General features: G+C 35.1%; 2 protein-coding genes across 2 annotated transcripts in view; both read left to right on the top strand.

Annotated features, from left to right (window-relative positions):
- LOC135208805 (uncharacterized) overlaps window positions 1-8,077 on the top strand; it is a 166,857-nt gene extending 158,780 nt beyond the window's left edge. Inside the window, 8 exon segments of the mRNA XM_064241336.1 lie at window positions 3,240-3,322; window positions 3,610-3,748; window positions 4,169-4,336; window positions 4,737-4,922; window positions 5,194-5,313; window positions 5,742-6,710; window positions 6,713-6,832; window positions 6,835-8,077. Of these exon segments, the coding sequence (XP_064097406.1) occupies window positions 3,240-3,322; window positions 3,610-3,748; window positions 4,169-4,336; window positions 4,737-4,922; window positions 5,194-5,313; window positions 5,742-6,710; window positions 6,713-6,832; window positions 6,835-7,193 (2,144 nt within the window). The 3' untranslated portion in view covers window positions 7,194-8,077.
- A 6,250-nt stretch (window positions 8,078-14,327) lies between these two features.
- The window catches only part of LOC135208361 (protein fantom-like), a gene marked incomplete in the record, with an annotated part of 187,683 nt that continues 178,696 nt past the window's right edge, over window positions 14,328-23,314 (top strand). The window contains 7 exon segments of the mRNA XM_064240462.1: window positions 14,328-14,367; window positions 14,719-14,848; window positions 15,641-15,800; window positions 18,679-18,909; window positions 19,450-19,554; window positions 21,999-22,248; window positions 22,645-22,760. Of these exon segments, the coding sequence (XP_064096532.1) occupies window positions 14,328-14,367; window positions 14,719-14,848; window positions 15,641-15,800; window positions 18,679-18,909; window positions 19,450-19,554; window positions 21,999-22,248; window positions 22,645-22,760 (1,032 nt within the window).

The raw sequence follows: 23,314 nt of genomic DNA, 5'->3' as shown, positions 1-23,314 counted from the left end.
AGTCCATCTCTCTCTCTCTCTCTCTCTCTCTCTCTCTCTCTCTCTCTCTCTCTCTCTCTCTCTCTCGTATGGTATGGTACAATTTAATCTGTAACAGGAATGTTTTGATCTCGTAAACCACATCAGCACCTTTTTTGGACGAGATCAAGATTTAGCGTAGAGAGAAGACCATCTGTGGCGCCTAATATGTATAGAGACCAAATAGTTACCTTTCCTCCGGAGAAAGCTTCCTAAACAAATAAGACGCCATTATTGTGTCAGCGGATGCGAACGTGTCCTCTTAGGGAGCTATCATAACATGGGAGGAACTGAGACAGAACCTTCCCCCCCCCCCTCTAAAAAAAAAAAGTTAAGATAATATTGACTGGTAAAATATAATAAAATAAAATAAACCAAGGGTGATAATTGGAACGTTTTTGCTTACATGTTAAGGGATGATGAACCTATTGTAAAAAAAAAATCAACTGTCAACAAAAAATTCAGATATAGAACCACAGTGACGAGGAAGCGAATGAATGAATTCCATCGCGTTTTCAACGCATCAGACGATCTACAAATGCAATCGCAAAACCAGACGAAAGAAGATATGCAGAAGATTACTCGTGATCATAAAGGAAGCCACAAATAAGCTGTCGACTGTTCTCCAGTAATAACAGGATGTCAAACGGTCGTAACTCTTAAAGCCAAGACACGAGAGGAAGGAAGTAAAGGGGTAAGGTAAAACCTAACGGGTATGGGAATTGGAAGGTTGCCCTCGATGACCCGCCCCTGGGACCCATCGCGTCGTGGAGAAGAAAAGACGAATCCGTTGTAGGGAGGGGAGAGGGAGGAAGCCAGGTCTTCTTGGCTGCCTTCAGCGTAGTTTTCTGCCGAGTTTCCCTCTATTTATGCAAATTGTATTTATGGACATATTTTTTTCTGAAAAGGAAGATTCGACTAGAACTAATCGCATCTTTGAGTTTTATAAGGCTTGATTGTATACGATCCAATTTGAAGGAAAAGATATATTGACAGTAGTTTATTGACGAAATTTTCATCGTGTCTGCCTAAAATGTTAGTAAGCATAAATAATCTTTTAAAAACCTCGTTTTCTCTTGATAGAAATTCATTACTTGTGTATAATGTAGACGTCATAACAGAATCAACACTGGAAATGCTGATAAGACACTTGGATGCTGTCTATTCTCCGAAGACACCCTGCTCTTTAGATAGTGGCTTTTTGAAAAATATGTAAAGAAAAAAAGTGTACATTCCTCTAGTGTAGGCAGCAATATTTGTTTATACGTTCTTGCGGGTTAATCAGACTGTAATCAAGTCATAAATTACATATAGCTTCCCGGTTAACGTGAAATTCGATTGACTAATTGATGTATGGTTACGAAAAATGGCGTTATAGGAATGTCGACTTTCTACGGTTCTGCTTTGTTCTTAATTGGTGCTGGGACTTCTAAATAACGTGGATTCCGAATCATGCTTCTTAGAAATCATTCATGTTGTTAATATTCACTGTAGGACTGTGTGGATTACTATAATACCAGTATTTCCAGAAGAAAACTCATAAGATTAGAAGCGATAGAAATCTCGTAAGCCTGCATTAACTTATCAAGATTACAGCGATCTAGATTCTTGACTGGATGATTATTTGTAGATCTCATTTCCCGCGGTTCAGGTGAAACCAAAATAATTAGGTCAGACATTTTTTTGTCAATTTCTTTGCAATCATTCTCGGACTCGTCTTACCAGATTGATTTTCTTCTCATTAATTCGGAACTGATTGACGTTGCAAAGTCATATGAAGCATAATATATTACGTAACGGCGGCATTGAGAGAGAGAGAGAGAGAGAGAGAGAGAGAGAGAGAGAGAGAGAGAATGTACCTTACATATATTCAAGGCAGTCCCAGGGAATATAGAATAACGAATTTCTGTTTTGAACCAAATGAGACTTTTCGAGCCTTGTGCTAATGTATATCCGGTACTATATATATATATATAATATAATTATTTATATAGATATATAATATATATATATATATATATATCTATATATATATATATATATTAGATATATATATATATAATTACGTATATATAATACCGTATATATTTATTTGAACGAGGGAATAACATAATTAAGAGAGTTTGTTTTGGTGGTTATCTCCCTTGGAGACGTTTCCAGAGTCCTGCCTGTCCTTCGTAACTTTTTTGTATATAATTTTTGAAAAGGAAAATCAGTACGGCTGATGAGGTCTACTGATCAAGTAGACGAAAGCTCCCGTTTATGTATTTTTAATACACATTTTACATAATTGTGGACTTTGATTACTTGAAGATTTTCCAGTCACATTTATGGTGATTTTTTGAGATATATATATATATATATATATATATATATATATATATATATATATATATATATATAGTATTGAGGTTCAGAAGAACGTAGGTAGTTTGATTTAGTACCTGTTTTTTTATCTGTTTTTTAGTTTTTTCCAGTCACTGAAATATGTACATTCGCTAATTGAATGATGATAAAAATTTCCTTTATTTAGACATATATATAATCCTATATATATTATATATATATATATATTATATATATGATAATTATATATATTATATATATATATATATATATTGTGTGTGTGTGTGTGGTACGTATATATATATATATATATATATATATATATATATATATATATATATCTATATATATATATGTATATACATACAGTATGTATATACAGTATATATATTGTATATACATACAGTATATATATACATATATATATATATTATAATATATATATATATATATATATATATCTGTATGTGTGTACTTATGTTATGTAATGCATATGACTGGTAAAAATGTTATGTTACAACAATATCCATCTAATAAAAGGAATCCATAAAAACGCCAAAATATAGAAGTAAGTACTTAAGTACTATATTTCAAAGACTTTCTATATTTTGGCGTTTTTGGGGGGAGAGTTCCTTTAATATATATATATATATTATATATATAATATATATATATATATATATATATATATATATATATATATATATATATATATATCTATATATATATATGTGTGTGGTGTGGTGTGGTGTGTGTGTGTGTGTGTGTGTGTGTGGTGTGTGTGTGTGTGTGTAATAAATTCTTGCCCTATTGGTAAATGATTTGCCAATATTTCGATTTTTATTGCAATGCATATTTTCATTATTCTTTCGCAGGCTCCTTCCAAGAATTTACGATATATGTGATTGAGTTACTGACGGACAATAAAGCTCTTTATAAGCCCTGCACAACTTTCAAAGTAAGTTTGATATTCCTGTGTTTTGGTTTGTTATTTTTTTTTCATATGATTAAACTTTCTGTTTGTATGCCCCACTAAAACTTATGCCCTACGTTGACGTCATGATCATATTAAGTTAAGTCATGAGCCTATTAACCTTCAATCAATGGATCATGTCAGTTTGATAATTTTAATTTAATTCTTGATCATTTTATTTTCTCAAATTTTGCGTGGTTCATGTTCAATGTTGGATTAGAAAAAAAGGAACTAAAAAAACATTAAACTAACGAGATGTTGCTTTGTTCCAGGGTGTTTTCCAGACCCACAAGGCTTTGTTCAAATGCAACGGTGGCCTTGGACATCCTGGACAATTTGTTTACATCCGAGACGATCGTAAGGAGCAGGAATACTTTGGTCTGTGTGAGGTAGAAGTTTTTGCCTTCAGAGGTAAGAAAAAAATAACAGTGGGGCGATGTGCTGTATAGAGAATCGATATGAACTGACGCTATAAGCTAAAATGAAAATGCATTCTTTTAAAAGAAATATTAAGTTCATTGTTCTTTAGTTCTTTTCATTGACTTTTTGTGTTCTGTAGAAAAATTTCTATAAAATTATTTTGTACTATACTTCATAATATTTTTATGCGTAGTACATTCACTTTTAGTAACTTCAAAAATTGCTGACAAACCGGTAAAACAGTACATGATAAATCATAGAATTAATAGTTTTCACTGTTTATGCCTTGCCTATTGAAATTAGGGTTTTATTTTTCTTTCATAGTTATATAAGAAATCGAACTGCAAGGTCTTAGTTAGTAGAAGGCATTTAGATTACCGTCACACTCAGATATATTTATTTTGACTACAGAACGGATACCTTGTGGAGAACCCGAAGTACCTGTCGAGGGTGAAGCCGAGAGACAGGGCGAGAACAAAGCCTTGTACTCCTGCAGAACGGGTTTCAGGCTCGAGGGTGACCAAATTCTTACGTGTTCTTCTAAGGGCAAGTGGGAAGGGCAGACGCCGAGATGTACTGGTAAGTTTCCTGCCTTTCAAGTATAACATGCGAATTTGGAATTGTTCAGACAAAGTACGACTGCAAGGCAGCAGTTTCCACAGTTATTGACGGTGGGCCTATAGCCTTTTACTAAAAAGTAAGACTGCAAGACAGCAGCTGTCTTTTTAGTCGCCTTTTACGACACGCAGGACCTACGGTGGCTGTATTCTTATACCCCTACGTAGCACAGGATGACACTCAGGCATGACTGATTCAGAGCAGACCAATCACAGACCAGGGAGTGTATCCAACAGACACTTGGACGAATAATATCCTTAGGGGAAAAATTTCCAAAATGGAAGTAGAATTTTAGAATGTAAGAAATATATTATTTTTACGTAGAGGCTTTTTAGTAATGTTGAATGAACACATTTTTCAGAGGCTCAGTGTCCACCACCCGATCATATAACCCACGGCTTTATTGAAGTAGACAATCATCGTGGTGTATATGGATATGGCACAGTGGCCACGTACAGCTGTAACCCTGGGTATTACCTTAAAGGAAACAGTACGCGCGCTTGTGATCACACGGGACGCTGGACTAATGAATCGCCATTCTGTCAAGGTGAGTGGAATGTGGAATCAAGAAATAGTTGATTGTGTAATAGTTTGAAGACACTTATGAAATTTAATTGCCAATAAACCATTCGTTAAGAATCAAATGCCTAAGAGACAGAAATCACTAGTAGGTATACACAGTTGTTTGTTCATCAGATACGCTTACTAACATGTAATGCATTGCAGGGCCAAAGCATAAAGTATCCGACATAATAATCTATGTAGCACATTTAACAACAACAATCATTGAATCATTTATCGTATTTCTCGTTATGCAGCTGTAACGTGCGGCCCTCCGCCCATCTTCCCTCATGCGCGGCATACACTCCTCAATGGCTCCACCCACTGGAATGGAATTGCTGTGTACACCTGCAATGATGGTTACAGGCTACATAGTGGTAAGGAAGCTGATTATCATACATTAGAAGTCTTGTTTGCCTGTACAGAAATCTTATGTAGTATTTGATTTTTATTACAGATTGTCTAAATGGTAACTTTTAAAGATCCATTAAAAATATTTCAGGGAAATATCAAAATTTTATGGGAAATATGATTTGTAAAATACGATCACTGCTTTACTAGAACCAATTACTCTGTTGCTTCGAAGGGTAGACCATTCAGTAATTATCATTGTTATCAAAGTCTTGTATTGACTGTCATTAATATGCGTACAGTATCTTTTACACCTTTTGAACAGTGTATATGATGCAGAACCTCAGAAAATATCCAGTATACTTTTAGACATAATTAATTTCCAAAGTGAATTTAAGGATTCTAACAAAACATAGATTGTAACAAATTGAGCTTATTCAATCTACTGTTTCAGATACAGGAGATACTGTGACCAGCTGTATGGACATTGGTACGTGGCAGGTTATAAATGTTACATGTATACCAATTGAGTCTTCAGTACCTTCTTCAGGAGCCCGAAGAGGTGATGGAAGGTCTTTGAATTTTGATTTGGAAGCTGTTCCCTCTTCTGAACCAGAAGGAACGCAAGGACTCGTTGTGGCCCTTGCTGTAGTAGCTGGTCTTCTCACTGCTGCAATGTTAGTGGTAGGAGCCTTGTTAGCCAGAAGGCATATTCTTTCTGGTCCTGGGTCTTTGAGGTCTTTAATCAGATCAACACCTACCAAAGAAGCCACTTTATATGGCGCCATGATTGGTCCACATCCAGATGTTACAACTGTAGGCAATACTGCTTTACCTGGTAACCGTGGTAACAATGGGATACTTCCTGAAGACGGCCAGCGCTCCTCTATGTATCAACAAAATTTGTTGGCTCAGTTACCCATGAGGCCAGCACCAGATCAACAGAGCATTAGCAGTAGCCATATAACTTCACTCACTGGGTCTGAGCTTGACGATGACCCCAATTATGCCCAAATACCTGGGCATGACCCTCCATACGAACGAGTTCGCTGTAGATCAGAACATAGTTATGAAACCCTACGTAAGAAGAGTCTTGTACTGGATCTGGAGAGTGAGGCAGGAAGTGTGAAAAATTTAAGTGATAAAGATAGTGTTGGATATGAATCTGTAAAAGACGAAAAAAATAAAGAATCGGGGTATGAAATAGTAAAAGAAAGGAATCATGAATATGAAACTGTAAAAGACAAAGATGTGGGTTATGAAACTGTAAAAGATAAGGATGCTGGATATGAAACTGTGAAAGACTCAACAGATCACGGTTACGAGACAGTGCGAGAACCTGTGAGACATCATGGCTACGAAACCCTGAAACCTCGCCCACCGCCTCCAAGATCAGAATCAGCAGAAATTACAGTAACTTCAGACTCGAGGAAGCTGTACCTGATATTTTGCAAAACCTATCGACCAGGGAATCTCCAACGCCAGAAGTCCCTCCAGAGGTTTTGGCACTGTATGCTCGAGTTGACAAGACTAAAAAACGCCGTCGAATGATAATGAAGACGATGCTGCAACACCTCGTAGCAACGAAGAGAATTCGTCGGGTGCCGCAACAGCACCATCACCCCCACCACCACCGCCCCCACCTCTGTCTCCTGTTAATCCCCCCATCGGTAGTAGCGGTTGTTCCATAAATCTCTCTGATGCTGCCACAGAAGTGAATGATGGGCAAGGTGGTGCGCATGTTGCTCGTGACGTCATCCGCAGATTCAATAAACTGAACAGTGATGATGAAGTTCCTTGCCCCCGTAGCAGACAAGGTAGCATCACGAGTGAAACTGGCACTCTACGTCCACTTCCTCCATTACCAAGAGAGAGTAATTCATCCTCACCGCCCCCTCCTCCATAAACATTTTAGATATTTGTTTTGCACGGCTTTGAAAATACCTTGATCTTCCTCAGTCTGCAATTACCCTTATTTAATTTTTATTTGCTTCTCTGTTCTTTGGATACCTAAGTGCCTGTCCTGATGTACTAGTGTGGAAAAATCATCAGCTAGTTGCATATGACAATTTGTGTAAATGAAAAAACTTTTTCTGTATGATACTGTATATAGAAATAATCTGAATGTGTTGTATAATTGGTTTTATTTTAAGTATTCAGTGTGATTGATATCACTGTCCTTATTCAGTATGACTGATTTTATCTTCTGTTACGTAGAGAAAATCTGTACATGGCTTTTATTTTCAACAGTATACAATAGCAAACGGTGCAATGTGGAAAAATGGAACTCGTGTTTGGAGATACATGATACTTAAAAGATTTGAGTGTATGTTAAAGAATTCAATTTTCTTGGTCATAAAACTTTTCTCTCATAGAACATTGCAAGTCATTTTCATTTTCTAGATTTTTGTGGTTAATGCCTTGGAAGTCAGATTTTGTTTGTCCTTAACTTAAACAGTGGCCATGACAATCTCCCATTATTGAAGCATCATGTTTAAGGTAGGAAGATAGCCACTATCCAGTGATAATGAGTCCTTATTAGAAGAAGTTTTGGCTCAGCGACTAATTACAGACTTTAAGTCAATCTGAAAAAAAAAAAATTTCTACCACTTTGCATCCACTAAAACCATGTTTTTAGGACTTCCCAAGAAAAATAAGAATTACAGCAAAACAGTAGTAAGAGCAATACTTGTGTACTACTGTATCTTGAATCCATACTTCTTATCAATAAATTTTTGGGATGTCAGAATATGCACATGACATTAAGAAAGATATATATATATATATATATATATATATATATATATATATATAATATATATATATATATATATATATATAAATATATATATAAATCTATATATATATATATATATATATATATATATATATATATATATATATATATATATATTATCAGCAGAGGATTTCGTTTGTCAAGAGTTGAGGAAATGATCTTACATAATTGGAGTTTTTGTCATATGTAGTTACTGATAAAGATTACTTTACAAATTGCTGATGCCATTTTTTGTAATAATTCAACCAAAGATGTTCATAGTGTTTGAATACAACTTGCTCTTCTAAGCACAGAATTGTATTTTTTATGCCGTTATTCGTTACTTTATCTCTTAATACAATTTTGAATGTTAGCCAAGTATCATTGAAATTTCAGTACACTCACTTCGTTTCTAAACGTTTTCTGCAAAAAATCACTCTTCCTGCTTAAGAATTTTCTCCAGAAAAAAACCTTTTGAAATCTACAGTTTTCTGTAATGGGAAGAATGGACAGTCAGTGAAAATAAATGTTATAATGTGGCAGAACAACTGGCATTTTACAATTCATTTTACTGAAGCGATTTTCTGTGCATATGATATGTAGTGGTTAAGTAACAAATCTGACATTGCACTAACACAGCTAAATAGAAGAAAGATGTTAGAATTATTGATGTTCATCGAGAGCTAGCAGTGAAACTTCTTATGGCCTGAAAATGCCACTACAGTGCACCATATTTTCAAAACTGTTTCAGAGTCATGACGATTTGTCATTGGTAACAACAACTTAAAAATTGTATGGTAAGCTTGGACTTAAGTAATTAATGTAATAAACATAGTAATACTATAAAATCAGTACAATATACAATACGTATTTGTAATTCAGTGTTCCACTTGGTCTTAATTTCTGTAAGACTATAACGTAATTTGTTCTGAAATGCTAATCAGATTTGTGGACTGCAAATTGTCACTAACAATTTTTATTTATTATAACATCCAGGCACTTACTGATTAGTACCATCTGTCAAGTTATGCTGTATTTATCTGTTGACTTTGATTATTTGCTGCTATTAATTGACTGTTAATGCAAATTGATTATTTGCTGCTATTAATTTACTGTTAATCATATTTGTATTATATTGCACTTTTCTTATTTCCCTTAATTAAGGTTACTGCACTGCATCTTTAGAATATTCATAACTAAAACATGAAGCCAAGTGGTTATAAGCTTAGATTTTCATTCATTCTTAATTTAAACCTTATTACTTATGATCACTACACAACTCGACAAGTTACTGTAATAGTGTGCATAAGAAAGGTCTTAATAAGCAAGCATAATGGTATACAATGACAGTCTAGTCACATCTCCCGTTTACTTCAATTTCAGAGGAAACCAAAATCTGATCTTTCATGTTTCTGCATTCAAAATAATCTCATTTTCTTACACCTATAACAATAACCCCATATTTGGCTTGAATAGCTGACAAATTGAAATTCCGAGAACTATGTTTTGGATGATGTTTTGCAGTCTTTTATTTTTACCTTTTTAATAGATGTTATCTCTCATACGTTTCTGTGGGACCAAATCATTACAAAAATGTCGGAAAGTATGACAAATGTGATTCATCACTTGTGAATAATGTATAATAATTCTTGTATAAAGTGTTTGACTGAGTTTTGTGTTTGCAACCAATAAATGCAGCACCTATATTCAGTGAAATGTGAATAATATTATATATTATATATATATATATATATATATAATATATATATATATAAATATTATATATATATATATATTATCTAATGTATAATGTAATGACATTACGTTATATAACTTACAATAAAACAGTATTTCCCTAATTAACTTTTTGCCATTACCCTCTAAGCAAGATTAGCTTACTATATTACTGCTGAACTGGTGCTGGATCTTCAACCTCTTGTTAATTATTTATATAGTTCGAATTATAAGGAGTATACTGATACACAGTCCCTAATTCGTAGCTGTCTTCAGACAAGGGCATTGTTACTTTTGCGTAATATACAATATGACATATATCACTCATCTCTAATCACAGTAGTAGTTTTACCAATCCCATTTCCTTCATTACGAGAAAACATTCGCAAACTTTCCGAGGAAGAATTTAGATTTGGGTAATAAATATAGTCGCAATCGGAATCAGGCCAGATATCACTGGTTTTGTCTCAGGTACTTAACGAATTTTACTGAAATGAAGAAAAAAAAAGTACCCAACAGCCAGTTAACAATGTTGAATGTCAGAGAAACCAAGAGTGATGCCGGAGTTAGAAAATTATAAGTAATTGGATATATATTATACGTATATATGAAAAGTGCTAATCTTTAAGAGTACTGTGAAACCAAGGAAAAACCAAGATAAACTCCCCAGGAATATGAAAAGACTACCAGAAAAAAATTTACTTTCAAGAATATACTCCATTAAAAGCAAGAAGAAGAGTAAGACAACAAACAAACTGTCAAATTTGGATGACTCATAGCAGTTCAATATCGTAGAGTTTAGTGTCTCTACAATTCACCCTAAGTATAGATTACTTACTTATAAAATGCACAATGATCACCGTGATTTCCACTTAAACCAAAAACAGGCATGCCAGATACGGGAAACTACAAATAGGCTATAGCTAAGCTACTAACCTAAGTTCTGCTGCAGGATTTGGTAGCTCAGTCAGGAGCTTTGTACCTACGTAAGTTTTCATAAACTCGTCATTTATAAACATTCATCATTTACCTTCATAGCCATGACGATGTTGAATAGCCTTATTATACTAGTTTACACCAGGTCTGCAACCCAACAATGAAACCCACATAGGCTAACTGTCCATCGGCCTGTGGTGTTTGCCTATAGTAACACTGCGTACCGGGCTTTAGATAGTTAACATTCAGCTTACATTCAACAATAATAATAGCTAATATCCTATTTCGAATATTAACGGTGTACTTCGCATACAGTAAATTATTAAAAAAACTTTTCAGTTGCAAATGTACACCCAGATATCCTTTTATTTACCTAAAACTTGCACATACCCTAACTATTTAAAGCCCCGAGACGCAGTGTTACCATACGAAAACACCACAGGCGGGTGGACAGATGGAAAAAAACAGTAACCGTAGCTAGGGCTAGGCTATCTGTTGTTTACATTTATGATATTTACCGATTTTAAATTCATCCCTAAGGGACTGGTACCAAACACGGTGTTCAGTTTGCACGTAAACTTAGAGGGCACATAACTAACTACCTAAGGGTCTTCAGTGTTACTCCATCATCCACACCTAGCCTGACCTATGGTACTACAAAAGTCGGATTAGTTTGTATACCCGCGGTATGCGCCTACAGCTCCTAAAATATGACTCTTTGTCTTTAATTTGTGGAATCCTGCGTGAACCAACCTTCACCTAACCTAATCTGAAGCGCCATAAAAAGTCCGCAAAATATAACAATACACCCTAATACATTACAACCAATTTAGGGTGTTTGGTTTTTACCTTCCTGTATTCCTTGGGGTTACGGCATTGGAACCTGACCTAACCAGAATGAATTAGTAAGGTAAAATAAAGAAATTCACATTAGGTAACCTTACTTTGTGCATCATATCCTATTGGTAAGGGGAGCCACCCCATATTTCCTCCTTGGCATTGCACAAAACATTCTTTACCTAGGGTCGTAGACACACTGGTAAACGGCACTACTTCACTCTTGTTTCATCTCCAATCATAGTGCACGTAATGGACTCTTTAATTAAGCCAATTGTTCATTTTGTGAAGAGGAGTCATTATTCAGTAGCAGGGATTACCCAACCCTCAGATGGATAGTTATTTTACATTTTCTTGAATATAAAACACCACATAAGCTCTTGGGTAACATGTCTTACGCAGAAGGCAGCCATTGTTGAACTGAAGAAACTTGTGAAAACTGGAAGGAGTCAGGAAACATCTTTGTACCTTAGCAAGAGAATTTATGAAGTTTTAATTGTTTTAAAATGGTAGATAAGCATTACATATCAGAAAAACTAAAACGCTCCCATAATTTCTCAAGAAAATATATGATGAAAAGTACCTATTTCCTCCCATTGTCCAAGAACTTAGGATGTAATACTACCAACAAAAACAAGACTTGGAACATGTATCAAGCCTCCATATGTTAAACAGTAAATACATTACTTGTTCACATGGTCCAAATTTCTGTATAAAAAAAATGCCAAAATGAACATCATGGTGTGGTGTGGGAATTTAAGTAGGGCTGTAATAGAGTAATTTTGCTTCTGACACACACACCTCTTAGTACATTTGCTAATCTTGTGTTGTAAACTAAACCTAGGCCTTTGTATTTCTTACCATAATCCTGTTGTTGGTGCAACTTCAAATTGAACCATCTTTTTCACTGAAAGATATAATGTTCTAATATAAAGATTTAAGGTTTGTATATCTAACAGCTAGATTTACTTAGAAGATTAGTTTCTTCTGCTCAAGAACATGTTGTTTAGATTCAGTTGCAATGTCAGTTAGAGTAAGAATAAGTTTTCAGTATATTAAAAGAATGTGGAAATATTCAATGCAGTTAAGTATACAGTATTGATGTTGGGGTGTGTTTGGCATGCTGGTCAAGGAGGCAAGTAGCTGGTTTTTTCTTTTCCCAAAAGCTAGGCTAATTCTGAGATGAATGTATCCAAGACAGTTAATGGTATTTTAATGGGACATTTAATATTGCTTGCATTATAGCAGGAGCATCCATCAATCTTTCAGTTTTTATTGGGCAAGAATATGTCTCTCTTATGTGCTCCAGGAATATCTTTTGAAAATATATATTCTTCAGTGTAGATGATTCAGTTTTCTTGCCTTTAGGTACAGTTTGGGAATGCTCACATGAAACTCCATTAACTAATGAAGATATAGATAAAGATTTCTAGAAGTATATCTCAGCTCTGGTAACTGTACATTGTAAGATGAACTACTCATGAGGGCAAGGCATGTTCTTTGTTTATTAGGTAGATTTTCTCCATGTTGAATTATAGCTAAAACAGCAGGGCATTTATAAAATGGAGGTAGACTGGACTGGTTGGAAGGCAGATCTTTAGGTTGCTACTCAGCACTGCCTCTTCTCTTTTATTGCCACAGATTATACATTGCCTAGTTAGAGCTTACTGTATAGGAGGCAGAACTTCAGTATACTTCCTTTTTTCTTTTATTGCCTCTATTTATACATTGTTCAGTAAGACTGTTTTAGGGGCAGTTCTCCAGCTAGTGATTTTGATGAGGTGCAGTTTGGAAAGTTTAATGGAGATAAGGTACTTGAGGAGAGCTCACCTGACAAAATCTTGAGGATGCAAATACTCTTTTATTCCCCTTTGGATTTTGCCCTTGAAGTTCTGGGAGCTTGCATTTTCTAAAGCGTCTCACCATCACTTCAGTGTCAACTTTCAGTTAGTCTGATGAATTTATCCCAGACAGGATCTCCTGCTGTCCTGCATATCATAGCTCTGTATTTGTCTTTGATGAAGTCATTCATATCAGCAACTGCTTCAGGTTCTGCTACATCTCTTCAGGTCAAAGATTTATGTCCACTGGTATAGCTTTGAATAATCCCTCACCAAATTCTAATTCTAGTCCTTTTCATATTAGCATGCAAGTTGCTTTTTCTTCTTGTGACCTTTTCTCCTTAAGGTTGTGGAAGTTGTGCAGTCAAGATTTTATCCTGTAGTATCTAAGTGAAACTTCGTGAATAATGTTTTTTGATACATCTTTTTTTAAAATATTAAGCAAAAGAAGAATTAGACAAGGTGAAACCCAGTGGGAATAATAAAAGTTGTGCTAATTAGTTTTATATATGTGAATAAAGTACTGTAGTACTTAAAACTGAGCATTGAAGTTATAATTTCTGGGTCAGCTCGTGTCGGCCTATGAAAGTAATCCTTAATATCATTCTTTCTAGGTAAATTTAGCCTAAAAATTACCAGAGAAAACAAAATTAAGAAAATGTCAGTAAAACTGACTCGCTCACTCTTAAAAAAGAAGTGTCGTATGATAAAGGGGCGAGTGTGGAAACACACCACGAGCCAAACACCAATTAGAACTTCCTATCAAGATCAGAGAACCTTATACATCCTGGTTTGGGAACCTTTGATTGTGACACTTCATACCTGTATTAAGACTCCAAAACACCAGTTAAGTAAACTTGGTGTGAATCCCTTGAATGTTTTTTGTATAAGTATGATATGGTTTACCTTTACCAAAATGATTGTTGTATCTGGTGTTTTCAACCCGGAAACATGGTGTAAAGCATGAATGTTAGGCTTGGCATTTGATGATTCAACATTTGGTTAGCATACAGTGTGTGGACTATCATAGTGTAAATAACGTAAGAGGTTTTTATTTTTAGAACATGAAAAGGATTTCTGATTTGTTATTGTTTGATCAGTCTATGTCTTTTCTGTAATGATTTGTTTTGTGTAATGGCATTTATAATCAGTATAACTATTTTATTATAACACAGATTGCTGTAGGTCAGCAATACTCTTTAGGTCATGAAGAATTCTTATCTAATTTAATTTCAACCAAATAGTGTTTAAAATATTGCAATATTGCATGAAATAAGATCTCATGAAAATTTTTTTTATACTTGCAGCTGCACCAGAAGAAATGTATTGGCTGAGTCACATGAACCAGGAAGAATTGAGAGAGAAATATGTAAAGCTGAAAGATGATTTCTTCACAATCAAGAATTTTTCATGCAGACAAGAAGACAAAATAAAGAAGTATGCATTGTATATTTGTTTATGTATTGTTGTGTATTTATTGTAGTACTATAGTAGATTCACATCAACAGTGCATCTAATGTCTAGGCCAGTCCCTTACGATGTTCCTGCACAGGACTGGAAACTCTCAGTCTCTCGAGAGTTCACATAGGCAGGATGTATGTTCCACCTCTCCTGGGGGATACTTTTTAAAGACGTATCCCCTCAGTCTCTCGAAAGAGACTGAGAGATTCTAGCCCTGTGATTGGCTTATCAACACCCAATCAGGAGCATCGTAAGGGATTGGCCTAGACATCAGATGCACAGTTGATGTGAACCTACTATAGTGCATATGTTGCTCAGTTATAATTGATTCTGTGTTATGAAAATTGCAAATTAAGTGAAAAGATGCAAAGTATTTAGGAAATATGCACAGGTTATCCCTGCCTATAAATTTTATTATAAGCTATTTCAAAGGTAGCTTAAGGTTGAATTGTTTGCTTGGTTTTATTTAAAAGCACTTTATTTTGTTCTTTTGTGTTGTAATGGTTCAGATTTTAAGACACTGACTTATGAGTTTGGCAATTTAGTAAGAAGAGATGGCTGACTAAGAATTTAACTAGTTTTGTTTATTGATCACACCTGAGTGATAGGTTGTAGCAAGGCATTGGTTTGTTCAATAAATTATAGCATTTATCTCCTCAGAGTTTTTAATTAGTCTGTAGAGCTAATAGATTTCATGGTAGTATCTTGAAGCCCAAGTTGTAGATATGTACTTGTGAAAAAAGTTAACATTTATAATTGCCATTTCAGACTTCAAACAAAGCTAAGAAAATTAATAGCTGATAGAAAGAAAGATGGTGGTGCTTCAGAGTCAACAGCTTTACGAATACAAAAACTTGAGCATCAGGAGATCATCGACACTCAACAGCAGTCTATTAGAGAATTGAAGTTAAAGAATGAACATCTGGATGTAAGTAGCTTTAGCTTTTTACATTGACTGAAGGTTCTGTGATATAGAGGTGAATTAATCTTGTAAGGATGGATAGCCTAGTGAACTGCAACATTTCAGTGCAATTGGATACATTGATATTTCCTTCAGCACCATTGAGAGTGTGTGAAAAATAGATGGGCTTGAAAAACTCGGTTTGTTTCTTTACATCAACGATTATACATGTATGTATTAATCACGATATAGGTGGCGTGCTGAGCTGCAAGATATCCCTAGAATGCTATGTACTTGCTTATTTGAGGAGAGAACTTGGGGACTGGTATGAGTCAGGAACCAATGTTCTGACAACTCAGAGGGTTGTTCAATTTATGGAATAGCTGATAAGGTGTAAAACATGGCACTTGCATGTTTTATAAATGCCTTGTTTTACAGAGCATTTGAGACATAGCTGTTAGTAATCATGGAAGTTAGTGCCTTTAGGATGAAAGAAAAAGGGAAAGAGGACAAATCTTGAAAGCTTCCTCCAAAGATAACATGTGATCTGCCACAACTACTGCCGTAGTAAATGCCAATCTAACCATTTGTGAATTATTCTCTTAAATAAATCCTTGCAAGTATGGACTGCCACTACCAGGTATGAGCATTTAAAATAAAAGAAACATCCTTGTTGTACTGAAAAGTAGCAGAAGTAAAGACTGATTTTTTTTTATACTAGCACTCCTATCTGCTTCACATCTCTATTTTTCATATTTGTTAAGGCTCTCACGGTTACCTGTCTCAATCAGTAGGAAATTCTCTGTGACCTGCTTCTTGTTCTGTCCTGTAGAATGAAACAGCAAGGTGTCATTGCCCCTGGATTCTCTGGTTCACCACAAGGTAGAGCTGGTTAACCATCCTGTACAAAGCAGAAGGTCCTCTCTGTTACTAGAGAAAGCAGCAAAAGAAGGCATATGCAGACGCAAGCAGGAAAACTGCCTTGTGTGAAATTCCAGTATGAAGCTTCTTCAATTAGTATTGCTTCTTAGGATGAGGGAGAGATCCCAAAGGAGGTTAGATGACCATTGAGTATCCTCACCCCTTAAAATGCTGGATGAGTCTGTAACTCACTAAAGAACCCACATCTAGTCCAAAAAGTTCATATACCTACTAGAAAGTGGAGACAAATAGCATCTAAAGTCAGCAGAAAAAGGACATCTGTCACAGGGATAGTGGAGGGATCTGGGTTAAAACCCCTTTCATTGCACCAACGACAGAATTGATTCTAGTAGGCCTGGTAGAGGTTGTTGATTCAAGTTCTGCAGGGTCATTGATGGCTACAGCTGCCTCCTCTGAAAAAACCTGCATGTCTGAGACCTTACAGGATAACTATTATGTGTGAAATTGCAATATCTTGAGTAACCAACTTCCTCTAGGCAGGAAACTGGAACATGATTGAATGGTCAGTGAACCACTTCTACAGTGCCAAATGGTGCTTCATCAGTCTACATATTTCTGAATGCTTGGAGCTTAACTTTGATGTGATGGAGGAATCGGAATATGAGGAAGGTGTACATGTTCAGGTCATTCCAAGGATGCATCATCATGTCTCTCTTCCAGGTTGGGCTGAACAGTAAAGTGGAAACGTGTGGCTCAGTAACTCAGTAAATTTCTATCAGACAGTATTTGTGGTCATTAGCAATTTTCTAATTATAGTAGACATAAAGAGAAGCTTTTGCAATAGTGAAGCATTGAAAAGAGCAAAAAATGACATTAAAGTTAATTGAAGTAAAAATGAGAATCAGTGTCTAGGACTGCTAGTAGGGGTTGAAAGTGTTGGCTCTGAAGCACTGAGGCCAATCCAAATTTCTCAAAACCAGAAAAAGTTTAAAATTGTCCTTTGCATGTTTAATTTGTACAGGAAATTTCTGTCTGTTGTTTGTCTGTCCAGAAACCCCAGAATTAAGTATCTGGTGGCAAGTGTAATAAAAGAGACTTGGGTCCTGATTATTCTGATGATATATGCAAGCTACATATATCATCATAGCTAACAAACCTATGGTCTTAACATACATCGCCCACCTTCTGCCACCCCTCAGATTGATTCCCTGGGCTGGAAAAAACTGGATGTGTCACAGTGGTCTCTGGTTAAGGGAGGTTGGCTGATGCCTTCCCTCTCATCTGATTGGCCAAACCCTGTTGCCACCAATACCTTGTTCTACAATTTTATACATTTTTTGCAGGTTTCCAGCTGGTGCTAGAAGATTTATCCACTGTTAAGACTGTAGGTTTGTTAGCTATGTAAAATTCAAATTAATGAAAAAGTTTTCATTGTTTTATGTCTGCTTTTTATAAAATATGGTCTATGTATTAGTGGTGAAACAATTACATAAATACTTGGATAGATAGGCTGAAAAATACCAAGTCATATATCCAAATACCAACGTCTAAATTTAAGTGTAAATTACTGGCTCCATTAAGTTTCCACTACAGTTACAGCATCAGGATTGATATGCCTAGTTTAAAATTAACATTGTTTCACTCTTAGGAATGCATCAGGTGAACACAACTTACCTTTAATATTAGCTTATTAGATATACAGTAATATTAGTTAAGTGCCAATATGATTCAAGTTATTTCTTCGCTCACATTGACTTCCAATATTAATCTTTCGTTGTAAAATTAAATTAAAATATTTGTTCTGTTGGCTTTTTGTTTTCAAACTTAGAATAGTTGATAACATAGGAATAGGGATCAACTTGTAGCAGTATCCCTACCAGGAAGAATAATGTAGACTCTTCTTTAAATGACTTATTTCGTGGCTAGCTGATCAGGTTCCAATTGGTACTGTATTAATAAAATAAGAGTATTTTACCTAGAACATGCAAAAGCTGTGTAAAATTTACATTTTCTTATATTGCAGAAAAAGTTAAAAATAGCCAGTCTTCAGTTGAGCTCAGCAAAGAAAAATAAACCGATGATGTTCCGGAATGTTCAGTCAAGAGTTGATAGTGGACTTAAGCAAACAAAGCTGGTGCAAAGTCCTTACCCAAAACAGCCTCCAAGACCTAAATCCTCTCCTCCAAAAATATCACCATCTTCTGAAGAATCATCATGTATCCTGTCACCAGAATCAGTACAACAGAATGACCAAGTAATCTTACTAGATTTAACATTAAGACTACACATTGAAAACTTAAATTTTAAAATTGCTGTTAATTCGTCATCTGTATCCTTACTAGAGATGTAAGAGACTAGTTAATTTTATTAAACAATTTCTTGTAGTAGTACTACTTTAAAATCAAATGTAGGGCCAAAAAAAATATTGCATGGGGTATAGTGCTCTTCTATTAGAGAGCATTGTCAGTTGAGGAAATAAAGTATTCTATCACCAGATTGGCACAACAGAATGATCAGGCAGTCTTATCCCATTTTACTTACAAGACAATTAATTAGAAACTCAATTTTTTCACAAAATTGCTGATAGTTCATTTTCTGTATCCTCGTTAGAAGATGGCAGATATTAGTTGACATATTTTAATAATCTGTTTTACCTTGAAATTAAATGTGGGTTTAGAGAAATATTACAAGGGATATAATGTACCATTTTAATCCATGGCCTGACATGTATGATTTGCTGCTGTTCAGTATTAATGGAATTATTCTTACTTAGATTTATCTACTAACTATACAGAGTCAGAAAGAGTCAGAGAAAATCCTTGAAGAAGCAAGGGAAAGGATCCTTCGTTTGGAGACTGAGAGAAATGACCTGCTAGAACAAATCACTGACTTGCAGCAGGTAAGACAAGCTATGAGGTTTTCTTTTTATGGGAAGCTCCAGTACTAGATTTCCATAGGAAACATACAGTGTCTGCTACTGAACAAACTGAGTTGAGATGATGTATTTCAATAAATTTGCATGATTGAGTTGTCCAGGAGTTGTTAAATAGCATTGCATGTAAATTGTAAACTGAGATTAAATCTACTCAGTACTTTGTATGGTAGTACATATAGGGAACAATGAGGATGCTGTTGTATTTCAGATATGATTTTGTATGATATAGGGAACTGTGAGGTTGCTGTTTTTTTCTCATATGCACCATGTGAGAGCTCATTGTCAAGAGTATCCTTTGTTTAAAGGTCAGTCATGCGCAGCAAAGGCAAGAGATAGATCATTACTCTGTAGCACAATATTCCAGAGGCTGAGCTTATGCACATGAGCACCCGAGACCCTTCTCCACCCAAACTAGGACCAAGGAGAACCAAGCACTTGATGCTGATGTCTCAGAGATAGTTGTATAAGTTCTCCCAAACGCTCATACCTAGCTCACAGAGATGGTAACGTTACCTTGCTAGTGAAATCTATCAAGCCTCAAGTTGAACATGAACTTATGACCACTTCACTGTAAAGTCCGGGTATAACCACTGAGCTACCAAACCCCTTGATATTATATGGTGTGCATCCATTATCAGCAGTGTCATAATTAATTGTGAGATTATTTGTTACTCATAATGAGTTCAGTTTTTATGGACCAAATTAAAAAACTTCAAATTTGCTTATAACAAAACAAGTGGTTCATATGTGAAAAGAGGAACAATGCCGAGAAAATATGTAAGGAATAAAGGTTAATAACAGTTTATATTATTAAGTAATAATAAATAAAAATAGATAAATTTTAATAAACAGATGAGCCTCATATGATAATTTTTTTTGTTGGTAGATACATATTTGCAAATATCTGGTAAATATGTAAAATTAAAACAATGGAAATTCTTAGTTATCACATATGAGGATGATATTCCTTCAATATAAAGTGTGAAAACAATGTGCATTATTGTATATCTATTTGTGAAAGGAAAGCAAAATGTGAAGAAATGTAGAAGAAATGCAGTTCTTGTAGAGAATAAAGAACCAATGATAAGGCTACCACTAAATTCAGTAAACACCCTGCTTTTCATCTTTGGAAAGGAGCCATGTTTAGTTATCTTGTCTAGGAGACCGAGGAAAGAAATCACCTGCAATCTCAGTAAATCCCTCCCCATCCATATGCACAAACCCACCCTCAACACCAACCTTGAAGTACTCTGTATTAAATATATAGTACATATGAGCAGTGGTTTTAATTATACAACTTACCCAGTAATTATATAGATAAGAGTTTAATTCGCAGCTATATAATTACTATGTAAGTATAATTAAAACTATTTTATCATGAAAATGTCATTTTTATATATAATGAGTCAGATATTTATGTACCTACTAAGGCTGTCCCTGGTTATCGGTGATTTGGTTTTACGTGCTTGGCTAGTGATGACGATAACTGGATTTTCAGCACTGATATGTGCAGATCCCTGCTTATCGGCACCCCAGTAACCAGGGGATCAGCGCTATTACCACCAATTTTTGGATATCGGCAATTTTCATTTACATATGTATCATGTTGTCAGGAATGGGACACCCGCTGATAACTGGCGACTGCCGTATCTACTATTCACTTAACATTATTTTATTCTCCATAATAAGCATTATAATACGTATCTTTATATTTACTGAATATATACTTGTACATCCATTCCTTGTAAGAAAATTATATGAAAAAAGCCATTTATAAGAAGAATTTTAGCAATGGAGCAATGTTATTTAATAAAATTTCTTTAAAGAAGACCTCTGTAATAGATAGATAGATATAAAATTTATGCAAAAGAGGGCAATAGAGGCACCAGACCTACAATGGTGTATAATAATGATATAATTAATTGGAATGAATCTTACCTGTTATTAAAGTAGTGATATCTTTGCTTTGATAGGCGAGGAGATGTAAGCTATTTTCAACAGTAGGAAAGTATCCAAATGATAAATTTAATTATAAAAATTTATATAGCAATAATAATAATAATAATTTTTTTATTGTGTATGTATTGTTTTTCCAAAAAAAGTTATTATATTACTGAGGGGGCCTTCATTTTACTTAAAAAGTTATGTTACATTAAGTGCTTTCCTTCAAATTCTTCTGATTGCCGTCAGCCACATCTTCCTGAGATCACTATTTCCAGAATTGTTTCTAATGCAGTGAGGAACGGCTCACTCTAATGACAGGATACTCATGAGAGAATGAAATCTTGTATTTAGGTAATAACTCAACTTCTGGGTATCATGCACAGTACAAAGATGTTTAAGTATAGTACAAGATATGTAGTTGTGGAACACGAAATTTGCAGGAAATATTGTTTTGTTCATTGCAGACTGCAGAAGATTCTGAATATGATTGGCAACAGAAGTTAAATGCACTTGAAGAAGAAGTTACTACCTTGAGGCAGGAATTAAAAGATCGGGGGATTCGTGAAGAAAGAGATTCTGTGGCAATCATCCGTGCCCAGCGAGAGGCTCATGCTCTAACAGCTCGTTCCACAGCATTACAGGAACAAATAGTTTTAACAGAAGAAAAGATAGTTGCAGAAAGATCAAGATCTAGTTCACTTCAGGCTGAATTTGGTAAGTACAGCAGCTGCAGAATTATTTTTACTTGCCAGAAGTCATAGTGATTAGAGGTTAGTTGACGGCTTCCAGTAATAGTACATCTGTAGCTTTTTTACCACATATGAAATGGGAAAAGTTCACAAACTAGAATTTTGGATGAGAGAGTAAGATGTGGATCGCTCGACTGAGAAACAGGCAACGGCAAAGGTTAGAACTTCCATTTCTTTTTTTGCATTTGTCTCATCCTTAGACTTTGATATGAGCATTTAGTTGTCAAATTGATATCTACATAAAACTTAAACTATATTCTATATCAACGTAAACTTGTAAAGTCACCTTTATCGCCTGGAGTTACATTTTCTTGAGAAGTGGCATTTATAAGGTTTGTAAACATGTGCTTCTCTTTTACAGAGAAGACAAACAATAAGCTCACAACCATAGAACACCAATCCAAGGAGCAGCTGCAGGAGTTGCAACATGTAAAAGGGGAATTACAACAAACAACAGAAAAACTGTCTATTTTGAAGGTAAAGTACACCTGTCAGACGGACATTTGAGCATTTGCAAATTGAATTAGTTGCATACCACTTGAGCTGTTCCTTTTGATTAAAGATATAATCTTTATGCTTGTGGAGTGCCGTGCACAGCACATTTTAGGGAGCAGCAGCTTCATTCCAAAAATCAATGCATAGAAAGGGAATGTAGCACTTTTTGGAGCACATGTTTTATAAAAAAAACAAGCATTGCTGAAACTTGCAACAGGTCCTTATTAATCTGGAGTAGCAGCGGGTCATAATGAGAACTGTAGTAGAGTTTGTGTTATAAGTCTTTATGTAAGTTTTTCAACATTTCTTGCTCCCATGTCCCATGTTTATTCCAATTAATGTATAAATGAATAACAGGCTAGCCTGAAAGAATCTTTAAATTTTGTGAGTCAGTGAGAGTATTCACCTGTGTCACAATTATAATAGTCCATCCATCAGTGCACAGGGATCTGCTTACCCTTTCTTAGGAGGGTTTGTCATCTTCTGTACTTTTTCCTCTTACATTTTCCTGTGTGGAAGCTGCATCTTCAATTGTG

This window comes from Macrobrachium nipponense, chromosome 35 (genome assembly GCF_015104395.2).
Source record: "Macrobrachium nipponense isolate FS-2020 chromosome 35, ASM1510439v2, whole genome shotgun sequence".
NCBI classification, from domain to species: domain Eukaryota; kingdom Metazoa; phylum Arthropoda; class Malacostraca; order Decapoda; family Palaemonidae; genus Macrobrachium; species Macrobrachium nipponense.
This window is presented reverse-complemented; position numbering and strand designations above follow the sequence as displayed.